The following is a 22,639-nucleotide window of genomic DNA, read 5'->3' as shown; positions in this document are numbered from 1 at the left end:
CACGTGCCGCGGAGCGGCTGGGCCCGTGAGCCATGGCCGCCGAGCCTGCGCGTCCAGAGCCTGTGCTCCGCAACGGGAGAGGCCACAACAGTGAGGGGCCCGCGTACTGCAAAAAAAAAAAAAAAAAAAAACCAACAAAAAAGAAAGAAATCTGGTGCTTTTTCAACATTCATAGTCTTCCAGAGTATTTAAATAAGCAAAAGAGCTGTGTGTTTAAAGAAATTAAAATGACATCCTTCTACAAGCCACCTTAAAATGATTAGATAAGAGACTGTCCAAGTGCTTTGGAGAATTAAAAATGTTTCTACATCTCCACTCAGTGTCACTTAGAGGTGATGACAAGAATTCCCTAAGATGACAGAGCCTTGCATAGCCTCCTCTCTTGGTTTCCACGTATCAGATGGAGAACTGTCAGTAATAGAACCACACCGTCACCTCCGCCTGAAGCCCAAACTGGAAAGTTAGGTGTATTAAAAAGAAAAAAGTTTTCTTTCCTCCCCTCAGAGGGCATCAACATAGGGACATGAGGGCAGCAGCCTGGACGCTGTCCAAATGTCCCCATGCACTGTGGCCTGCTGGGAGGCCTCCAAACCACAGCCAGGAAGTCCCAATCTGTTCTTCTTCCAGGTGGTCCACAATGCTTAACTCTGCTCTATGGGGAATGGCACGCTCCATACAGCTCCTGCCCAGGGTTAGCCGGGAGGCCAATGTTGCCCATACTTCCTCCACGATCCTGGGAGGCATGCAGCAGAGATCCCTTTGCAAAGACAAGGGAGTATTCAACTATGACATTGATGTTTTCTGCTCATGGGGTTTCTACTGAATAACTGACATTCCTTTAGGATACTGGGCATGAGACCCTCGTTGATAACCCAAACCTCATGTAAAGACATCAGGCGGCAAGCACTTAAAGATTCCCCTCTTCCAACTCGACTCATTCCTGCTTTTGTCTGGCATCTCCTCTGCAGGAAGGAGACAGCAAAGACAGCAAATACTGAGGAGCTGGAAGTCTTGAGTGTGCTACTCCTTCACCATGTAATGTCTGACAAGCCATCTAATTGCTCTGAGTCCGTTTCCTCATCTGAAAAGAGGAAGAGCTGTCTCAAAGCTGCAAGGAATAAACATGTGAGGGCACGTAGCACAAGCCTGGCATGGAGCTATTCTCTGAGTATGCAGAGTCATCTTACCGACTGCACTACATCAGGACACGAACCTCTGACCTTGGCCTTGCAAATGTAAAGAGAAGATAAGCCACAGTAAGTCCAGGATCTCAAAGGATCTAACCTATCAACAAGGAAAGATAGCAACATATTAAAAAATCGCTTTTGGATGGGAGTAGAGTCGATCTGAAGCCAGACTGGGTCTTAAACATAAACCAGCATATATTAGCCAAGAGTTCAACTATAACCAGCTTCATCTTGAAAAGAACTATTTATTTCCATTCTGTTTTGACAATAGTCTCTAACTACCTGGCTAACCAGTATTCTTTTCATGCCATTCAAAAGAGTCAAGACTGAAGCTAAGTCAATTTTGTATTACTTTTATTTAAAATAACTTTACCAAGTACATTCCTTGGGCTTGTCCTCATAGTTGATCAAATATAAAAGGACCTGACATGTCCAAACCCCTATTTTATATAAACTGCTGACCCAGCATGGCATTTCCCATCACTGCTTCCTAAATCACAGGAAATTTCAAGACCGTAGGGCCAAAAGAAATTAGGATGACCCAGCCTCTAAAAAACCTGATTTAAAGGAGAAAACCCAAGTCATATCTGAATAGATAATTCATGATCCAGACAGCCCAGCATTTAATCGGTATTAACTACTCTACTGAAGACCTATTTAATGCACTTAGGTAACACTTTTTATTTCCATGAAATTGGACCTTTGGTTCAAAATTTAATCTCCTGCCAAGGACTCTGCACTATGTAGGTGACGTAACACTGAGGTAGGCTCTTAACATGTCATTGCCAGGAATATAAAAGAAATTGATCTGATTATTTGCTAAATAATGTTTCTTCATCAGGGCTAAGTCGTCCCCTAAGTGTGCTGTCACAGAGAGGAGCAAAAAGCAGTCACTATTAGTTGTATTTTTCAGGACTCAAATTCAGCCATGAAAAGAATCAGTGCATTAAAAATTGATTTGATATATAGTTTATTAGGTTATAGGACCTTTGTCTGGAAGGAATAAGCAAGGCCTACGAGGTCTGATCTCCTGGCAAGTCAAAATATTGACTAAAATGAAAGATACAGGACATACTATTGGAACAACATGCTATTCCTTCAGAATATCATCATTATCATTCTCATGACATTAGTAATCATGAAAAAAACTTAGCTACCATTTTAGGGAATATAAAAGCCCTAATAAATAACCTTCTTCCATTCTCTCTTGCTGAAGTGTTTTGAAATTGTTCTGAAGGAGGAATGTAGTCTGTCCTATATGAAGCTACTCTTATGTTACTCCCACGGTCCCTGGACACAGAGGGCAGAATCCTCTTGGTTCAATCTTCAGATTCATTGTGGTCAATGATCTCTTCAAAGAGGCAAACAGACAGGAGAGGACACTGTGACCAAAGCTTTCTAGTTTTCTTAGCCTAAATTTACAGGTCAACAATAAGAGAAAGACGTATGTGCAAAACTTCTAGCGAGCCCTTCCTGCCCAAGATGGAGGAAATGAATCAAACCATTAAAACGTGACGACAGGGGCTTCCCTGGTGGTGCAGCGGTTGGGAGTCCACCTGCCAATGCAGGGGACACGGGTTCGAGCCCTGGTCCGGGAAGATCCTATATGCCGCAAAGCAACTAAGCCCGTGCACCACAACTACTGAGCCCATGTGCCACAACTACTGAAGCCCGGGTGCCTAGAGCCCGTGCTCCGCAACAAGAGAAGCCACTGCAATGAGAAGCCCTCGCACTGCAACAAAGAGCAGCCCCCGCCTGCCGCCACTAGAGAAAAGCCCGCGCGCAGCAACAGAGACCTAACGCAGCCAAAACAAAATAAATAAAATAAATAAATTAAAACACAAAAAAATGGGGCTTCCCTGGTGGCGCAGTGGTTGAGAGTCCGTCTGCCGATGCAGGGGACACGGGTTCGTGCCCCGGTCCGGGAAGATCCCACATGCCGCGGAGCAGCTAGGCCCGTGAGCCATGGCCGCTGAGCCTGCGCGTCCGTAGCCTGTGCTCCGCAACGGGAGAGGCCACAACAGTGAGAGGCCCGCGTACTGCAAGAAAAAAAAAAAAAAAAAGCTACAGCAGGAGAGTGAGTTTATTCAACAAGTATTTACTGAGCCCTTACTATGTGCCAGGCACTATTTTAGGTGCTGGGAATACATTCCATTGATTAAAAACATACAAAAATCCCTGTCTTCGTTGTGCTTACACTCTAGAGGAAGGATACCAGACAATGAACATAATAAATAAGTAAATTACACAGTAAGTTAGGAGGTGATGAGTTCTACAGAAAAAAAACAGAGCAGTCGTGAGAATGAAGACAAGTCTTATCTGGAAATTTTCCAAACCAGACACACACACACAAAAATATGCTTCTTTCCTGGAAAGTCTATGTATCTGTCAGTGACCAAAGAAAATATTTCTGGCCCCTTAATGTTCATGGGATTTTCAAACAAGAAATTACAGGGATTTAAAAAATATGAAAATGGAGTTGAAAACTAAGAAAAGTAACTTGCATAAAACAGGAGCTCAATAGAGAGTTCTTGAGGCAGCGGAATCTGTGCTTATTGTAGGAGCAGAGCTTCCCACAGTTCTAGCAAATTCCATGATTCTGGCCACACTGCCAACCACAGTGGATCTGAAGTCAAATCTGTTGAAAAGAGGCTACTAGGGTCAGAAAATGTGGAAGAACTCAAGCAGCTTTTCAGGATTTTTTGTTTTATTTCCATTTCCTTTTTAAAATACAGTGCCCTAGTTTTTGTGATTTTCTTATTTTGTTAAAGAAGAAGGGTGAGCTCATTAGAAAGGAAAACTGAAAAACAGGAATGCCCACATTTCCAACTCCATCTCCAATCTTAAATCATTCAAGATGCACACGTTTATTGTATATCAGTAGACCCAGGTCTTTTGACACCATTATCAGAGGCTGTTGGCTCTAAACTACCAGGAAGATTTTTTCCCCTTGATTTAAATTCAGATTTCATTTCAACAAAGCAACCAGAACAATGAATGAATTAGGTTCTCTAAGTCAGAAGTGAAAATAGAAAATAAATGGTGTTGTCATCTTTGATCAGAAAGTCGTATTTTCAGCAAAATGGGGCAGAGGCAGCAAGTCCAGTTTGCAGGACCAGGAAAAAGGAGTGTCCACCCACAGGATATTTAGAAATTGATGACTATGACAGCAGCCCTTTCTAGAGGTAATAACGTCATTAGGTTGTGATAATCCTCCAGAAACCCCAACAGCCCTGGATTAAAAACATCTGGAAATTGTTCAGATGACACAAATTTCTGTTTCCTGCTGTTAAGGCTTCAGTGATGCCTCTCTGTGGCATCTGTCACCGTCTAACTTCTTTGCAAACCTCCTCCTTTCAAATCAGGAAGTGTACATAAAGTGCAAGTAAGATTCAGTCCCTCGCCTGTGCTTCCAGGTTCTTGCTTTGATACCCAGGATTACCAAATCTGACAATGAAACCGCTGGCCAGCTAGGTCGTCTGCAGGTATTTCTGGAGTTAGCAAATGAGTTCATCTGGCAAAGAGAGTGTCTGAAGGTAGATGGAGTCTTGGCAAGAAAACACAAAGTACCGTACGCAAGACAGGGATGTGAATGATGCAAGCAATAGGGGGGTTCTCATCACCGAGTCACTAAAGAAGTGGCCTTCTTTGGATCTCAACTCTTAAAAGTGAATTCAGGAACTGTTACTAAAATGAATGAGGCCAGCGGATTTCAGATCAGGGTCAGTCCTCAGTGAGGGCAGGTTCAGTTTTCCCTGGGTTGGGAAGAGAAAAGAAAATGAAGAGGGTAAGGAACCAGATCTGATGACTTTCATGTCACAAACGTCACCCCAAAAGCCTCCAGCAAATGCTTCCCATCTTACAGAACAAAGTTGAGCAGAGTGCCTCCTGATAGGGCTTAGCAAAATGTGTTTTCTTTGGGATTTGCTAGGTAGACAGTCCAAATGGATCATGGGTTAGGCAATGTTACATACATCTTTAAGATTTCTTAGATTAATTTTTCTTAATTAATATGCCCATAAGCACTGTGACTCTTCAAGAAAGAGATACAGTATGTAACATTTCCCACATTTGGGGACCAGGAATTTTACCTTCCCGCAAAATAACTTGGCTTTCAATACAATGCATTTTCGGAAACGCTGCTTTACAATACTGGTTGGAGGGGACAGGAATGACCTTACGTCATATTCAGTTTATATTACATGAGCCCAGTTTTTTTAATGAGAGTCACAGTCCCGTACCAATATAACAAATTAACCATCGTTGTTGGGATCCACTGTATTTCCTTTGCAATGTGCCAAAATCATGGGCAAAATTTAACGTTATGTTTGACGGACAAACATTAATGATCAAAAGTTAACTGTTTCCCATCTATTATAAACTGTCACACAATCAGTGACAGTCACAGGGGATGTCCTTTGCATTTTTTCTGATTTTTCCAGAAGAGCTAAGGCCAGGGTTTCAGAATTAAGTCCACCAGGCTGTCATCATATATATATATATGCAGTCCTGCCTATATATACGGCTGAGACTGAACAGAGTATATTAGAATATACATAAAAATCTCGAATAAAAGTCAAGGATTGACTTGGTCAAAAGTCACAGAAAATTATCAAACACATACTAGTTAAATTCCTGAATTTCTTTTTGGCTTCTGCCCTTTCTTCAGCATCAAAGTACCAAACAGTCATGGCATATCTGTGAAAGATAAGTAGGTATTAGAAAAGAGGTTTAAAAATACTACCAAAAATAAATACTATGAATTTCACATAACAGTCATTTGTAAAGCCAACATTTAAAACTTTTCCTATTATCAGAGGTCCATCCCAATTTTAATTTAAAATAAACTTCTCTGGTTTCAAGTCTATTTAAATGTAATAAAACATTTAAGGAATTCCATGTATGCGCCAGGCATTATCCTGGGCGATGGGAATTCAAATGGTCATGTGAATACATCAGCCTCTTACTCAAGGAGCTCAGGCTCTAGCAGGCAGGAAAGGAAATTTGACAAATAATGTAACAGGTTAAGATGATCTACACAGAAAGGGCTAGAAGGGAGTCATTCTGCTAAAGACTGAGAGACCTAAGTTGATGGGGAGAGCACAAAGGAGTGAAGCTTTGAAGAATAACTTATCAAATGACAGGACACTTAAAACTCCTGGCTTTTTTCTTTAGTTTTGGACATTGAGGCAACGATGCAATGGCCTCAAGCTTTCTACTGCGTCCCATCTATGGGACAGACTATAATAGGAGTAATTTCATGCATGAGTTTTCAAAAAGTTGCATTTTATTATTATTATTAGTTAATGGAATTTCTATAGCACCTGACTTTTTCCAAAGGCTTCCCATCAGCATGTGCTAATGTTTCCCCTGTGACCCTGGTCATAAAGGAACTTAGGAAGAACGAGGGAATTCTGCACAAATGACAGGGTCCAATTATTGTACAACATTAAACAAGCCACAAGCAGGCTTTGCTGGTAGAATCAGTTACCTGCTCACCCAGGGCACATCCCAATTTGGTATTTCATACGCAACTCTATGTGGGGCTCAGATCTGTGATTTCTGGAAGGGGCCACATAAACCTTAAGCTCTTAACACCTGTGATTTTGATGTAATCAGTCTTGTTAAGGTTTAGTCATTACCTTTCTACCCAACCTCTCTCCTCCCTGTGCCCAACCGCTATTCCCAATTCAGGCTGCACCCCACAGAGCTCCAATACCACTTGGTTTACAGCTTTGGCCATAAAACAAAGGCAAATGAGAGGCAGAATCTGAAATTAAGATTACATCAAGGGTTTTCAGATTAATAGCAAACAATACTAAATTGTTCAGTTACTCTGAAAATCTCCCCATGCATGATCTAAAGAAAGAAGTCTGAAAAATCCAATTGTTGGGACATGATGAGTATAGTAAGCCCAATCTAATTTTAAGCTCAGGAAAGGGTAAAAAGGAAAAGAAATCAGAAAAAATTCCTCTTTCTTTTTTTTTTTCTTTTAAATTTGTATCGGAGTAGAGTTGATTTACAATGTTGTGTTACAAATTCCTCTTTCTTTTTTTTTTTCTTTTAAATTTGTATCGGAGTAGAGTTGATTTACAATTTGTGTTACAAATTCCTCTTTCCCTTCTGGAGGTTCTTTCTCTGCTTGCAACTGGCAACTTGTAAACTCATCCAGAGCGAACCAGACAGAATTCCTGTTATGCGGCAGCCAACATTCTCCAGGGGTGGTTCAACGTTAGGGTTTTTTTTAAAGGGGGTAGGGGGAAGAAAGGAGAGAAAAGAAAAATGCTCTGGGAAATTCGGAATCCAAGATGCTCACCTAATGGAAAACAATTTGTTAATAGTTCAAACTGATGTTAGGTTTGTGCACTAAAGAACCCCAAATTTCTCCTTTAATTTTTATTGACTTCAAACAGGTTTGCTATGAGCTTTGGGGGGCGGTTGGTCCCTCATCTGCATAGAACACAAGTTTAGAGAATTCTCTGGGCGTTGGTACACGAAGCTTCAAGAGGAATCGTGGCCCTGGCCGTTACCTGGTTGCATAGGAAGGCTGGACTTCATGTGGGTTCCTGCGGTCTGACCAGAAGAACAAGAGTCTGTCAAAAATGGGCTCCACATCCGCTATGAACGATTTCCCTTCTGGAAATATCCGCAGGACCCCACCATGTAGCTGAGGGCCACAAAGAAGGGAGATTATTTCCTCACACATAGTTCATTATCAATGATACGTCAGCCTCATCTAGAAACAAAGCCATCTTCCAGCTGCCACTCCAAGCGCATGTTACTCCCAAATTTTTACTTTAGCCTCATCCTTTGTATTAAACGTTATTTCAAATTTGGCTAGACATATCTCCTTATTCACTTCCCACCAAATGAAGCCTTCCCACCCTCATAATCGCGGAGTCCATGGATACAACATGGAGTGCTACTAGGTCAAATCATACAGAATTGCCAATATTCGACTGTTTCTGACCTATAACCCCCTACCGCCCCTCCCCCCAGCAATTTCATATAGTTCAGTCTAATATTAACAGCTCCCTAGGATAGGGACCACACAATAACCTCCCCTTCAATTAGAATTTACAGCTTTCTTTTGAGCTCCCCTATCTCCTATCCGATTTCATCAGTTGAAAGTTACATGCTTTTTTTTCTGAACTCTCAGACGACCTTATCTTTCATGACATATATCACTCTCTTCCTTGAATTACTTTTTTTTACATGTACACCCAAGCTGTCCTACTAGAATAACCATGTCAAGGTAGAATTCAGACCTCGCAGGTCGACGTTTCCTCACAGCACGATGCCCGGCGCTAGCAGACACTCAACTATTTTTTGAATGATTTCATACTTTGTGATTTATCATCACTGATCTGACAACTTTACCCTCTTGCCTATAACGCTACCTTTCAAGATTTTAAAGGACAACTAAGGGATATATTTCAGTCACGTTACCAATAGGGAGCCGACACAAACCTTGTCACTAATTCACTGGTTTCCCAGGTTTAGTTTTTCTGACCCCAGATAAAATATCCTTGCTTTATGACAGCAAGTATCTGGCCTAATGAATAGTGAAAGGAGATGCAGAAGGTTCAAAAGCCAAATAAGCCTGAAAAGTTCTCCAACTTCTCAGACTCCTAAATCATCCCTAGCTTTCAGAAAGCGTACATATTCCAGACAAATGTTTGTCAGTGTGGAACCAGACTTCATATCTCTATCTATATATATGTTCAAAAATATAAAAATAAGCCATAAAACCTTTGGCATTCACAAACCATAGTAAACCATGGCAAGAGGCCACCAGGGAGACATTTTACTCCAAGAGGGAGGACTGTGTGGGAAACCTCACTTGGGGATAGTTTAATATCCTACAGTTCTATTTTTGTGAAATTCTCTCAGTGTTGCTCCTGGCAGGGAAAAGTATGTATCTTATTCCACGTTGAGACTCAAGAATCCTATCAGCTCTGGATTAGACTAAAGAAATTGATTCCCCATTCCTAAAATTATAAATTATTTTCTCTTCATCAACCATCAAATTATAACCTATAACCTAATAATGGCCCTACCCACCCACTCCCATCAAATTAACTTCATATCTATTATTTTCATCTCATCCACTTTAGTACTAACACCGTAAGAGGAAAAAAGAAAAAATATGAAATAGAAAGGATTCATCAGTGGGGATTATGAACTGCAAACTTTCCTCTAAGTCATCTGAATTCTTTTCCTATAGTTCCTAACCCCTCACGCTACTCCCATTATTCCAAGTACCTTGGCATCCCAGTTCTTGTTCAGATAGTAGATGCAGGTGATGCAGCGGCCGTCACCGCTGGGGTTGTCCACATGTCGAACATAACCTGTTCCATTTCCTGGGTAGCAAGCCACCATCGCCTATGGAGAAATCCCAGGGAAGCTGGTTAACAAAGTTGAAACCAATCTTCTCCCACCAGTGAACAGCTGAGTAACACAGTCTCTTTGGGTGCCACATGACATACTTGACTGTTGGCTTCTTCACTTCACGTACAGTACATGAATTTGGACTCTTCAGCGTATGTGATTAACGGCCAAGTTATACCTTATGGCTCAGCCCAGTGGAAAGTAGTTCAACAATATTCCCACAATTCTAGAACATTTTGGACAGTATCTATGGTCGTCATTAGGATGCCCCGCCTTTCTTCAATCTTTCTTTTTGAAAAAGCAGGTTCTGGGTTCCCACCCTAGAGCCACAAAATCATAATCACTAGGTTTGGAGTTTAGGGATCATGCATTATTGACAAGTGCCCCTGAATCACTGAATCAATGGCTAAAGATACTTGCATTTACAAAGAGACAGGAACCAATGACGAAGGAGAGAAAGGTTAGGCTTGTACAATAAAATGCTTAGGATGGAAAGAAGAGGGGAGGGTCAATGGAAGCTGTGTCCCGACTTGTCAGCATAGATGATAGTCAGATCCAGTTCACAGAAAAAGCCACAGACACATCTTAATGCATTTTTCAATGCTTGTCTTCTTCCTCCTGACAATTATCAAATGAAATGATAACCTGAAATTCTCTTCTTTTTGCCCAGGCGCTACCTGTATCAGTCAGGTGGAGAAATAAAGCAGGAAGCCAAACTAAAAATCCTACTAACAATTACTATTAGGGAATTACTATGAAGAGGGTAACAAATCTCTAATTGTTCCCTGGAAAATTTATGGCAAGAGTAGAAAAAATTAGACAAAGTGTAAAAAGCCAGTTCTTTTCACAGGACACTACCTTATTTCTAAAATATCTTTGTAGGGATGAGATACATGCAGGGAAGATATTGTCAACACAAGATGAGAAAAAGGATATTTTTTCTGTTTTGTTTGCTGATGTATTCTTAGTGTCCAGAACAGTTCCTGACGCACAGAAGGTATCTGATTAAATTTGATTTTTTTCTTGGAGGGGAGGGGAGTACCGCGGGGCTTGTGGGATCTTAATTCCCCAACCAGGGATTGAACCCAGGCCCTCAGCAGCGACAGCGCGGAGTCCTAACCCCTGGACCGCCAGGGAATTCCCTTTTTGTGTTTTGTTTTGTTTTAAAATTTGATAAATGAATGAATAGCAAAGAGCTCTTTCCTCTAAACAGTAAGTTTACTTTCTGCCTAGATCAATAGAGATTTTTGTCATTTTAAAGCATATCTTCAAACATACATGTAGCGATCCAGTTCACATTTTCCTTCATAAATGGCAAGACTGTTTCACTGGTAAAATAACCAGTCAGGTAGAGTCCAAACTAATAACACTAGTGGCTCAATGAATCAGCTTCAAAACCATGGGTGCCAAGTCACTCCCAGTGGTAACACGAAGACATGAGCTAGGCATGTACTTGAAAGGCTTCTTGCATACTAGAACAAAAATAAGGCTGAATAGTAACTTGGCTTTACGTGGATCTTAAGGCTTAAATCACCATATCTCTCAAGCATTATATCCCTATGCAGCTAGCAATCCCCATATCCTGCCTTTGAATGTCTAAAATGTCAATGCAATGTCATCTTAGAGCTGAAGTTAGGCTGTGAGCTTGAACAGCTTTCAGAGGTGGAATTCTGAGGCTACTCCAATCGAGATTTAACAAATGTTGGTACCACCAAGCAAAGGATGGCTTGGGGAAAGGTGATTGGTAGCAGACAGACATGATGAGTCTAGCTGGGGAAGAAGAGATAAATGAAGTCGGCCTATAATGACTAGGGAATTATCCATCCCTGGAAGCAGCTATTAGGATTATAAGAGCCACCACTGAGCCAATAATGAAAGTCACTTAAGCCACAAACAATTATAGGCTGAATTCCCTACCAACTCAGCCTCTCCCCACTGTGAAGCTCTGAAAAGAAGAAAAAGTACTCCATCAGTGCTACATAATCGGGCAGAAACAGAGACACAGATGTAGAGAACAAACGTATGGGCACCAAGGGGGGAAAGCGGTGGGGGGAGGTGGTGGTGGTGGGATTAATTGGGAGATTGGGATTGACATGTAAACTAAAATGCATAAAATAGATAACTAATAAGAACCTGCTGTATAAAAAATAAATAAAATACAATTCCAAAAAAATGCTACATAATCTTATATTCTTAAACAGCTTTACTCTAAGGAAAAGGTCAGTGGTCTGGATGTCTGCCATCTAATTTACTCTGCAACTAATCATGTGACCCCAGGCTTGGTTTCTTTCCTGTAAAAAATGGCTTGGGTTACCCAGCCTCTGATGGTCCAAGAAGATCCCAGACTCTGTCTAAGCACCAACCCCAGAAGCAGCAACAGAGTTCTTCAGGGCTTTAGGAAGTGCTTAACTGCCTCAGGACTCAGCTTAGATCAAATACTGATAAAAAGAGATACCAACTCAAAAAAGTACATCCTTTTGTATGTACTGCTGCATCTATAAAACCCACCCGTAGAGAAGGAGCTAGCACATTCCAGGGGACTTATCGTTAGGACAAAACTCCTAAGTGTCAGCAAAGTATCAGATTGCTTAAGGGAGAGAAATATAGAGAATTTTTCTGGCCAGAGTGAATCTTCACCTTCTCTCCTGGTTCCTGAAACCATAGCATCAAGTTTAAAACAATGCAAGCAAATCATTGTGAGCCTCAGTGGGCCTGTTGAAACTACACAGGCCAATTTTATCAGTGTTTTCTGGACAAGAGCCACAGGAGATGGGTCTTGGCTTGGGCACATTCCCAGTATCTGTTGGGTTTTGACACAGTCTAAAACCAGGAGGCTAAGGATGCGCTGAGAAGCAAGGCTCACTTCAATAACGTCATGCGTTTCTATGCCAAATCATGCACGGGGCAGAAACAAACCCCGGAAACTGATCAGTTAGTTCTATAGAGCTGCTATCCAAACCTCATCAAGCCAGCAAGGGAGTTAGAGTGTACAGAGGAGGAGAACGCTCCAGGACAATAAGAACATCACCAGAGTACTTCAATGATCACGTGACAAACACGCTGCGCAATAACACCGACACCCATCAGGAGGAAGTCTCACTTATCGCCGACTTTTTATTTGCCAGAACTTGCGGACTAGATTAACATTTGAAATTTATACAAGTTTAATAACATGTTAGTGTGACCTGCAATAGCACATACAATTTAGTCCTATACTTCTATTCTTGGATGGGCAGATAAATCCACATGTCCCCTTATGTATTCACCATCCCTTCCTACGGCCCCATCGTGGACACCCCCCACCCCCTGCACCATGCCCAGAGGCTTCTCCATAGCTGTGTAGCAAAAGGAAATGAGTGGAGAGGGGTGAACCCCTCCCAGGCTCCCAAACTGGCTCTAGACCAGAGATACGTGCTCTGGATACCTAGGCGGCCACGTTCAGGCAGTAAATGTGTAAGGATTCTTTGAAAATGTACACAGACCTATAGAACTTTTTTTTTTTTTTTTTTTTGGTACGCGGGCCTCTCACTGCTGTGGCCTCTCCCGTTGCGGAGCACAGCCTCCGGACGCGCAGGCTCAGCGGCCATGGCTCACGGGCCCAGCCGCTCCGCGGCACGTGGGATCTTCCCGGACCGGGGCACGAACCCGTGTCCCCTGCATCGGCAGGCGGACTCTCAACCACTGCGCCACCAGGGAAGCCCCAGACATATAGAAGTTTGACAGCCAAACCCAAGTAACAAAATCTGCTCCCCAAACGCCACAGGTGGAAAAGAAAACAGTTTCTGTTAAGGGGTATTACTGAGTTGGCGTCATAAAAAGCCATATCTCATCAATCCCAAAGGTAAAGTTGAAAAAGGAAAGTCCAGGATTTCCATCCCAGTGCCTAAACAGAATGTTCTTAATTGAAACAAGTTTGATCGCATATATACACCATTTCAAAAAACTGGCATCATTGACCTCCACTGTCATTCATGGGTGGGAAGGGGACACATCTGTCCCATCCCAGCCTCCACTCAGATTCACCACTTCTCTAAAAACAATCAACAACATAGATGTTTCATAGAAACGTATTTTACATCACTCATGACTTCAGCGTCAGTCACTAGTATGACTTGATCTTAAAAAAGAGAGTGACGTTTTACATAAAGTTTAACTCAGCAAATTAAAATAGTAATCAAGTCTTAGTTTACTTACCAAATTTGCAATAAATATGAACCCATTTTTAAAAATTTGTCAAGAATAGCATAACTTCAAAGCTGCCAGGCTGAGTGACCTTTAAACTGGTATTTTGGTCCACGGCCAAATGCTAGGCCCCTCTAACTGTGAAGCAGAAATACCAGCCAATCTTGGTTAGGATTTGTTTTGAATTAAGAACGGTCCCTAGCAAAGCATATTTTAATAAAATGTAACCTAAACACAGAATAACCTGTACTTAACCTCTTCACACCTCAGTTTTCTCATCTGAAAAATGGGTTTATGAGGATTGACGGTGATAATCCGTGTAAAACAGTGCAAGGCCTGGCACACACTAAATGCTGCTTAATGTCAGCTATTTTTAAAACTGATGATGTGCATGTTTTTGTCTTCCCCTCCACTGGGGCTTCAGAATGTCTCCCCTTCAGGGATCCGATCCTACCTAAGTGCTTTGTAGCTTCGAACCCAGGGCTGGCAAACTCATATAGCCTGTGGCACTTGCAAGTAACATAAAAAATTGAAGCCAACCAGGTATATATGTGTCAAAACTCTAGAGTGTGTACTATGCTAACTACAACTAGGGAATTTTCTAACCTTGGCAATGGGGGGCCGGTGTTACAAAATCTTCAGATTTTAGGACAGTAGCAGGGAACTGAACCGGATTTGTATGTAAACTCTCCTGTATATTTTTTATCCCGATTGTTAAATCAGGGCCACAAAAAAACATATCAGGCTGGATTTTGAGATCCCTGTCTGAGGCTCTCCCAAGAGATCAAGCTACTCTGTGTTACTTCCTGAGCTACAAGGAGGCACCTTCCCCATTTCTCTTTACCAGGCTCAGATGTATCCTTCATCCTTCAGTGCCATCCACATTGCACAGGCCTCTGCCAAACCTCTCTCCCCTCAAGTCCTTCCCCCATCTCCGCTCTGGATAGAGCAATGGGGGCCCAGGATCCCTCCTCTCTTTACCATAAGACACTAATCACATAGAGTATTAGATGTGTAAAGACTTGAGAAGAAATACACAAGGCCATGCACCTTGTTTAGCTTGGAAAAACAGCTAAGCAAATGTAAAAGCTGAAGTTTTCTGGTCAGAAATGGGTCCAGTTTATATTACGTAAATCGGACAAAAATCATATGATATCACTTACATGTGGAATCTTAAAAAATGATACGAAGGAACTTATTTACCAAACAGATAGACTCATAGACATAGAAAACCAACTTATGGTTACCAAAGGGGAAGGAGTGGGGGATAAATTAGGAGTTTAGGATTAAACTATACACACGACTATATATAAAATAGATAACCAACAAGCAAGCACGCACTGCATAGCACAGGGAACTCTACTCAATATCGTGTAAGAACCTATAATGGAAGAGAATCTAAAAAAGAATATGTGTGTGTGTGTATGTGTGTGTAAGGGAATCACTTTGCTGTACACCTGAAACTAACATAATATTGTAAATCAACTATATTTCAATAAAAATTTAAAAATATATATATATATTACCTAAATCACTTAAATTCCTACAATATTTACAACACATCTTTACAACATAGTTGCAACTATGCAAAGCTTTCTTCAACAGTTTCAAGAAAATGTCACTAAACAAGAGTTCACCTTGCGGCCAGCCTCTTACAAAAAAGCAAGCTCTCAGTGTGATGATGAACAGCTCATAAGCAGAAGAAGTGCTTTAGGGTCTTTATATTCATTCTCATGTCATCTAGATTGGCATAAAGAAACTAGCTGGAGATAACGTAGGCACTTTAAGGAAACAAGTGTGCAAACTGTCACTAGTTATCTTGGCATCTTGCTTGTTATCTGTCTCGTTAGTTAAGAGCAAGCCTAGCTAGTTCCTTCCTCCTAGTGCCCTAGTTAAAGACTGATGTAACGAAATGAGGGAGAAATGGGAAATATGCTTTTGGTGGGCAAAAGCAAGAGCTGTGTCCAGCTACCACGTTCCCCTTCCCGAAGTTTCAGCATCTGACCACACAATTCAGAAGATTCAGAACATCAGACAGTTAATATCCATCAGGTAAGTAATCTTGAAAACGAACCCCAAGTTTTTCACTAAAATGTCTTCTACTATTCTGTTTCTATCCTGGGAACTTCTGCCTTCCTCGTGTGCCCTAAATCCACACTAAAAATTCCCCTCCCTGAACCCACGTACCCAGAACTCTGCCACATATAACCTCACCTCCAATTTAGAGCAATAATCATTATGCCCCCATACTTGAACTTTGCTGCAATGCAGGAGCTTCAGTAATTCTGAAAATGAAAAATCAGAAGTTATTGATATAAGCCACTCTCAGTTGCTCTGGTGAAGTAGGCCTGCTGGTTCCTCCTGATCAGGCAAGAGCATCCTGCCTAGAAGGGCAGGGAATTTACCATATTCACCTGAAAACCTGTCCTCGGGGAGACCTTTTTCATCAATGCCCCTCTTTACTATGAACTTGATCCTAACTTTGGGATCATTCAACCAACTATCAACAACTATCAAGACTCTGAAACCTTCTACTCAGTTCTCTTAGCTCCTTGAGATTCTTACATTAAAGAGCTGGGCTCCCACACCCACTCTCAGAAATATGCATAGATGCACACACACACACACACACACACACACACACACACACACACGCATGCATAAGGTCACAAAGGATTCACGGGCTTGTAAGGTCTAACTGAACGAGATCAAGATTCTATTTCAGGGGATCCTGTACTTCGTGCATGAACCTGAGTAAATCACCCTGAACTTGAATGAATCACCCTTCCCCAGAAGCCACTGAAACTCTCAGAGGCCAGGAATTTAAGAGACTATTGTCACTCCTATTCGAATTCTGCTTAATTCCTCTCCTTGGAGGGGATTCAAGCAGAGTCCTGCAATTAAGCACAGTAAACAGGCCCCGGAACATCGACACAGCAATACAGGCTGTTTGGGTTTGGGAAGGCGGCGCTTCCCGCAGAGGCCTGGCTCCCGGCCAGCGGGGTGACGGCTGAGTGACAGGGCTACGTGCGCTGCGTGAGGGTGGCAGCCAGCCCACACCCGAGCACACAGCCCGGCAGCCCGCGGAGGGAACCGGCACGGGAAAGCCCTCCCCCATCACTACCCCAGTCACCAGAGAAATGTACTCAGTAAGGGCTTCCTTGCAATTATGAAATCCGCAGAAGTCAGCCAGGCCCTGGGTTGGGGACATTAACACAGGCATTTAACCGTATCCATTCCGCTGCCTTTCCTCAAATCGTTAACAATTGCCATTTCCGGAAGACCCATGAAGCCAGGGAGCATTTCAGGTGGCAATTTACACATATTCTCTCATTTAATTTCCGGGTTAAGGGGAAGGTGAGCAGCGGTCACCTGCCCTGAGTCACCCTGCCCACAAGTCTTCGGTAGAAGTCATTAACCCTGGAAGTTATCATATTGACCTAGAAGTTACCTTATTCCTATAGAAAAACAAATTCAAGAGTAATCCTTAAGGCAATATGGGGGTAGGGACGTTTAACTTCCTTTGATGTGAGAAACAGACTTATCAGGAAATAAAACTTTACATGTAGCTCTCTAAAGGCTTGAGCCGAATAGAAAAAAAGAATGTCTGTGACCACAGGATTGTCAGAGAATTAAATATGGTCGGCTCTAAATTCTCATCTGGAATGAATCCTAAAATACTTGAGGGAAGCCATGATAACTTAAATACAGTTGGTAAGACAAGATTTTATTGAGTAATATACAAAAATATATAGTTACCAATCAAAACATGTCAAGAAAAATGCCTTGAAGCAATGTTCTTAAGAGAAACCAGGAAACACTTTACTTGCAATTCCCAGTCGCTCTGAGGAGTCTTAACGTGGGACAAGGTAACTATGTTGGAAAAAGAAAAAGTTAAAGAACTTTCTAGGAAACCAGATCTTACATTCACATTTGGATTTCAGCACTTAGAAAAATATATCTGCTGAACGAAAGGAATGACACACAGCAAGTCAGAACTAGAACTCATGAAACTCGGGAGGCACATTTATTTACTGAACAAACATGTGTACGTGCCTGACACTGTTCTATGTGCCTCCCAAATATTACCTCATTCAATATTCATAACAGCTCCATGAGGCAGGAACCATTATTATCTCCATTTTACAAATGAGGAAACCGAGGCACGAGGAGTTTAGGTAACCGGGCTTTTCAAAGCCAGTTAGTCTGGCCGCAGAGTGACCTCACGCTTTACCCGCGCAGCTTATCCTTTGTCTAACATTAACCGGTTCACCTCTTTTTTGAGAGAACTAAGATCTTCGGTTCTTCTTGAAGTATTTGACTTCTTCTCACCCTCACCTATCACCCTTGCCATAATGATAGAAAATCACAAAATGCAAAAAGAAAGAAAGAAAAATAGAGTGTCCTTGGTGTTGAGTCTGTGAACTAAAAGCTCCAGGGCAGTCAAGGGGGTAGGGGGTAGGGTGCAGGTGGGGTTGTATTTCAACAAAAGCCGAGAGCAAAGGAAACTGACTCAGTCCTGCAGCGAAACACTAGTTGTCCAAGGTGCCTTTGAATGGTTATTCCCACTGCAGGACAAACTCAAGCCAACTCTAAGCTCTGTAGCCCCATATCTGACTGGGATGCAGTTGGTCAGTGATCCGTCTTCTCCCCAGGCTGCTCTTCCCCTTACCTCGGGGTCTGTGGAAGGAAGTCAGCCTCTCCAGGACCTTTCCTTTTAGCTCAGGTGAACACCAGCCAAGGTTTTCAGACTTTTTCAAAGTCAGAAAGCAAATGACCAATCAAGAAAGAACTTTAAAGGAAATACAAAAGTGTATTTCCCTTGGGAAGGCACCTGGTCAACTCCAAGGAATCCCAGGGATGAGACAAATTTTCCTTACTCAGGTGCAAAGCTTATTCAGGAGACTCTTAACTCCACTACTACCACATTAATTAGAATTCACTGAGTACAGAACTTTCTAAGATCAAGTGAATTAGAATACGCTGGATACAGACCCACTATGGCTTACAGGAGGGGTGATGTCTAGAGGACCACTCAGACACATGAAAAGTAAAAGGCTCTTCTGAGAGAAATGTATAAAATACTTTGGGGAACAGCAAGGGGGCTAGAAATAAAGGAGTTGCCTGGCTCTGAGTCTAGGGGGCAGCGATGGTGAATATAATTGTACCTATGTCCCTTCAAGATGGGGCTCCAAGAGAAGCCCCATTTTACGAATGTGGAAACTGGGAGAGACAAAAAGTAACTTAACGGGACATTATAGAACTAAGCATGGTCTTCCCACTGCTAAACACTGCTTCTAAAATATCAGGAAAAAGTTGTTCACTGAAAACAGGTGCAATTATTTCCAGAGTGACCACGAATGAAATTGTCTTCCTTCAAGATAACACAACAAAGGATTCTCGGATGATTATCATGGCTTATCAAATAGAGGCGCAAACGATATTAACTGGGCAACCAAAGCCCTCCACGCAGAAGTAGGAAAAGGCAAGTGCCAGCTACTCTCCAATCTCTACCCAGTAAAACCTTCGATTACAGTCAAGCTGGATTCGGTTTTCGGCTTTCCTTCCCCAAAGAGTCCCACACCTCAGCCATCTTACCCTAGCGGGTCAGAAACAACCCTAGGCTTCTGTGTGGTGTTCAGTGAGCACACAACAGATACTCAATACTGACAGAATCAACTGCTCTCTTCAGTTTGTTCTCACCCCAAATCACTACGATGCTTTCTTGTTCTCCCTGGTGCCTTGAGCTTGCACTCCTTGCCAGGCTGTAGGATACAGGGGAGCAATACTGTGCAGATATTAACAAAGATTGTTCCCCTCCATCAACGCAACTGGAGAGAAACAGTTCCAAATTATACTCCAATTCTGGTTCTGGAAAATTAACTTTTTTTTTTTTTTTTTTGCGGTACGCGGGCCTCTCACTGTTGTGGCCTCTCCCGTTGCGGAGCACAGGCTCCGGACACGCAAGCTCAGCGGCCATGGCTCACGGGTCCAGCCGCTCCGCGGCATGTGGGATCTTCCCGGACCGGGGCACGAACCTGTGGCCCCTGCATCGGCAGGCGGGCTCTCAACCACTGTGCCAGCAGGGAAGCCCCTGGAAAATTAACTTTTATTGGAAAAAAATAATAGAAAAATTGTGTGTGTTGTGTGTGTGTGTGTGTGTGTGTACTTAATATGTTAATGTGTTTTTCTCAAAAATTTCCCAAATGAAACAAAAACACTTGCATGTTTTAGTTTTAGCGATCAATCAGCTCAGATCTGATCAACTGATCGAACGCCAATTTTCTCACTGATAGAGAAACTCTAAGAAGATAGAGCACCACCCCCATTTAGCCTCCTCATATTCATTTTATTCTGTGGTTCTCAAACTTCAGCCTGTATGAGAATTGCCTGGAGGACTTGTGAGCTTCTGATTCACTAGGTTTGGGGAGAAGCTCAAGAACATGCATTTACAGCATGTTCCCAGATGCTGCTGCTGCTGCTGTGGCAAAGCAAGAGTCTTCGTGCAATGCCTCACCCTAAATAATAAAAGGTCAAGGGGAATTAGAATTAGTCACCTACTAGTTAACTTGGAGAACAGGCGGTGGTGGGTAGAGCAGGAAGTGAGAGGAATTCCTATAGGGCAGTTTCTGGCACAGCCTCTGCATCGCGATTCCTGAAACTGGCAGGAAACATTCCAAGTGCAACTCTGTAGCATTGTTGAGGATTACTGTCCTGTCAGCGCTGGGGTGTGTGACTGTGGACAGAGTCAGATCTCTTCTTCAGGAATCCAATCAGAGGCACTGAAAGCACCTATTTGCCCTCTCAAATAAAATTATAGTCTCAATTTTCATTGAATTCCTTATCATATGGAGGTAGATTTATATTATTGGACCCATGTTAGAGATGACAGTGAGGCTCAGAGAACTGACTTGCCAGAGATCACAGTAGACAAAATAAAATGTAAAACGTCCACCCCAGTGCCTAATAAGGTACTGACCACATTAAGTTCAAATACAAAAATAAAAATCGACCTTGTTCCTAAAGAAGTGGAGATTAAGGTCCTGAGATGCTGCCTGCCAGGGTCTGAGCAAGGAACAGAAGCCAGGGTCCTAGCCTCATGGCCCCGGGCTTCTCTGACGCAGACCTCTAAGTATGAGCTGCCAGGATCTGATGTGACTTGGTACTTTCTAGGGCCAAGCATAGCGTATCAGAACTAAGAAAAAAAACCCTTACAAAGCCAAAGTCCCTCCTTTGAGATGGTCCCTCGCAGCCTGTTAATGTAATAAAATAGTTAAACCCTTTAGCACCAAATTAGGGAAGAAGTTGTAAAACCTTTCTTTCTCTTTTTTCTTTTTTGGCCTAACAAAATATTTATAGCACGAATGGATGAAGAAGTTGTGGTACATATATACAACGCAATGTGGTATATATATACTCAGCCATAAAAAGGAACGAAACTGAGTCATCTGTTGAGACGTGGACGGATCTAGACACTGTCATACAGAGTGAAGTAAGTCAGAAAGAGAAAAACAAATATCGTATATTAACACATGTATGTGGAACCTAGAAAAATGGTACAGATGAACCGATTTGCAGGGCAGGAGTTAAGACACAGATGTAGAGAACAAACGTATGGACACCAAGGGGGGGAAATCGCGGTGGGGTGGGGATGGTGGTGTGCTGAATTGGGAGACTGGGATTGACATGTGTACACTGCTGTGTATAAAATTGATGACTAATAAGAACCTGCAGTATAAAAAACCAACCAAACAAACAAAAAACCCAACAAACTAAACTTTCTTTAGGTTATTTGTATGGAAATACGTTAATATAAATGTTTCAGACATTACATGAAATTTCTAAAAAATATATATATATATATTTATAGCTATTTTTTTGACACCCTGACATCCTTAAAATCAAAGTTCCTTTTAAAGATGAAATTAAGTCAACAGGAAAGGACTATTGGAGGCACTAAAAATATATATCAAGCTTAATAGTCTCTGCCTTCAAAGAATTTATAGGTACATGAGGGGCAGGCAGCGTAAGCAGCAAAGAAATAAATCTACTGGGGTGGCCCGGGTTGAGCCACCCACAGAGTTCTAGGAAGCAGAAGGGAACTTCACAGAGAAGGCAGGAGGATGGATTTTTGAGGAGAAGACAATGAGGAAGCTTGGTTTGCCCGGCAAATCCGTTTCTAGCACTTCAGGGATCTGGAGGGAAGGAAGGCTGTCAGTGGGAGAGTAAATGTAGTAAGGTCAGATGGGGTCAGACGTGGAGGGTCTTAAATGGCACGCTAAATTCACAGCATATACGGTGGACAATGGGGAGAGACCACGGTTGGGTGTGTTTTTGTTTTTTTAAGCATGGAGACTGCTTGATTAGCGTTGGGTTTTACACTGCTTAACACCGGCAAAGCTCATTAAAATGGATCACAAGGAGAACAAGAACCAAGGGCAGGTGATTTCTCTCTTTTTTTTTTCTTTTTTGCCGTACGCGGGCCTCTCACTGCTGTGGCCTCTCCCGTTGCGGAGCACAGGCTCCGGATGCGCAGGCTCAGCGGCCATGGTTCACGGACCCACCCGCTCCGCGGCATGTGGGATCTTCCCGGACCGGGGCACGAACCAGTGTCCCCTGCGTCGGCAGGCGGACTCTCAACCACTGTGCCACCAGGGAAGCCCAGGGCAGGTGATTTCTGATTAAAGTAGGTATCTTTAAAATACTTCCCTTCTCAAGGATTTCTACTGTGAAAGAGAAACAAAATTTAGTTTTTTAAAAAAAGACAAAACTTAAGGTTCCACAGGGAGCCTAAAAAAAACCCTCAAAAAGCCAAAACAGCACAAAAATAGCCAAATTTTGAGCAATAATATTGCACGTTCCTGAATGAAACTTCAACG

General features: G+C 42.4%; 1 protein-coding gene across 1 annotated transcript in view; it reads right to left on the bottom strand.

The window, feature by feature from the left end:
* Positions 1-1,830: 1,830 nt before the first annotated feature.
* EGLN3 (egl-9 family hypoxia inducible factor 3) overlaps positions 1,831-22,639 on the bottom strand; it is a 29,945-nt gene continuing 9,136 nt past the window's right edge. Inside the window, exons 2-5 of the mRNA XM_082852391.1 lie at positions 9,453-9,572; positions 7,718-7,854; positions 5,812-5,885; positions 1,831-4,942 (exon numbers count right to left, since the gene is read on the bottom strand). Coding sequence (XP_082708517.1) covers positions 4,911-4,942; positions 5,812-5,885; positions 7,718-7,854; positions 9,453-9,572 — 363 coding nt within the window. The 3' untranslated portion in view covers positions 1,831-4,910. The remainder of the gene's footprint in view (positions 4,943-5,811; positions 5,886-7,717; positions 7,855-9,452; positions 9,573-22,639) is intronic.

The sequence above is a fragment of the Leucopleurus acutus genome (assembly GCF_964270905.1).
Source record: "Leucopleurus acutus genome assembly, chromosome: 1".
In the NCBI taxonomy this organism is placed as follows: Eukaryota; Metazoa; Chordata; class Mammalia; order Artiodactyla; family Delphinidae; genus Leucopleurus; species Leucopleurus acutus.
The sequence above is the reverse complement of the archived record's forward strand: the minus strand, read 5'-3'. Positions and strand labels throughout refer to the sequence as shown.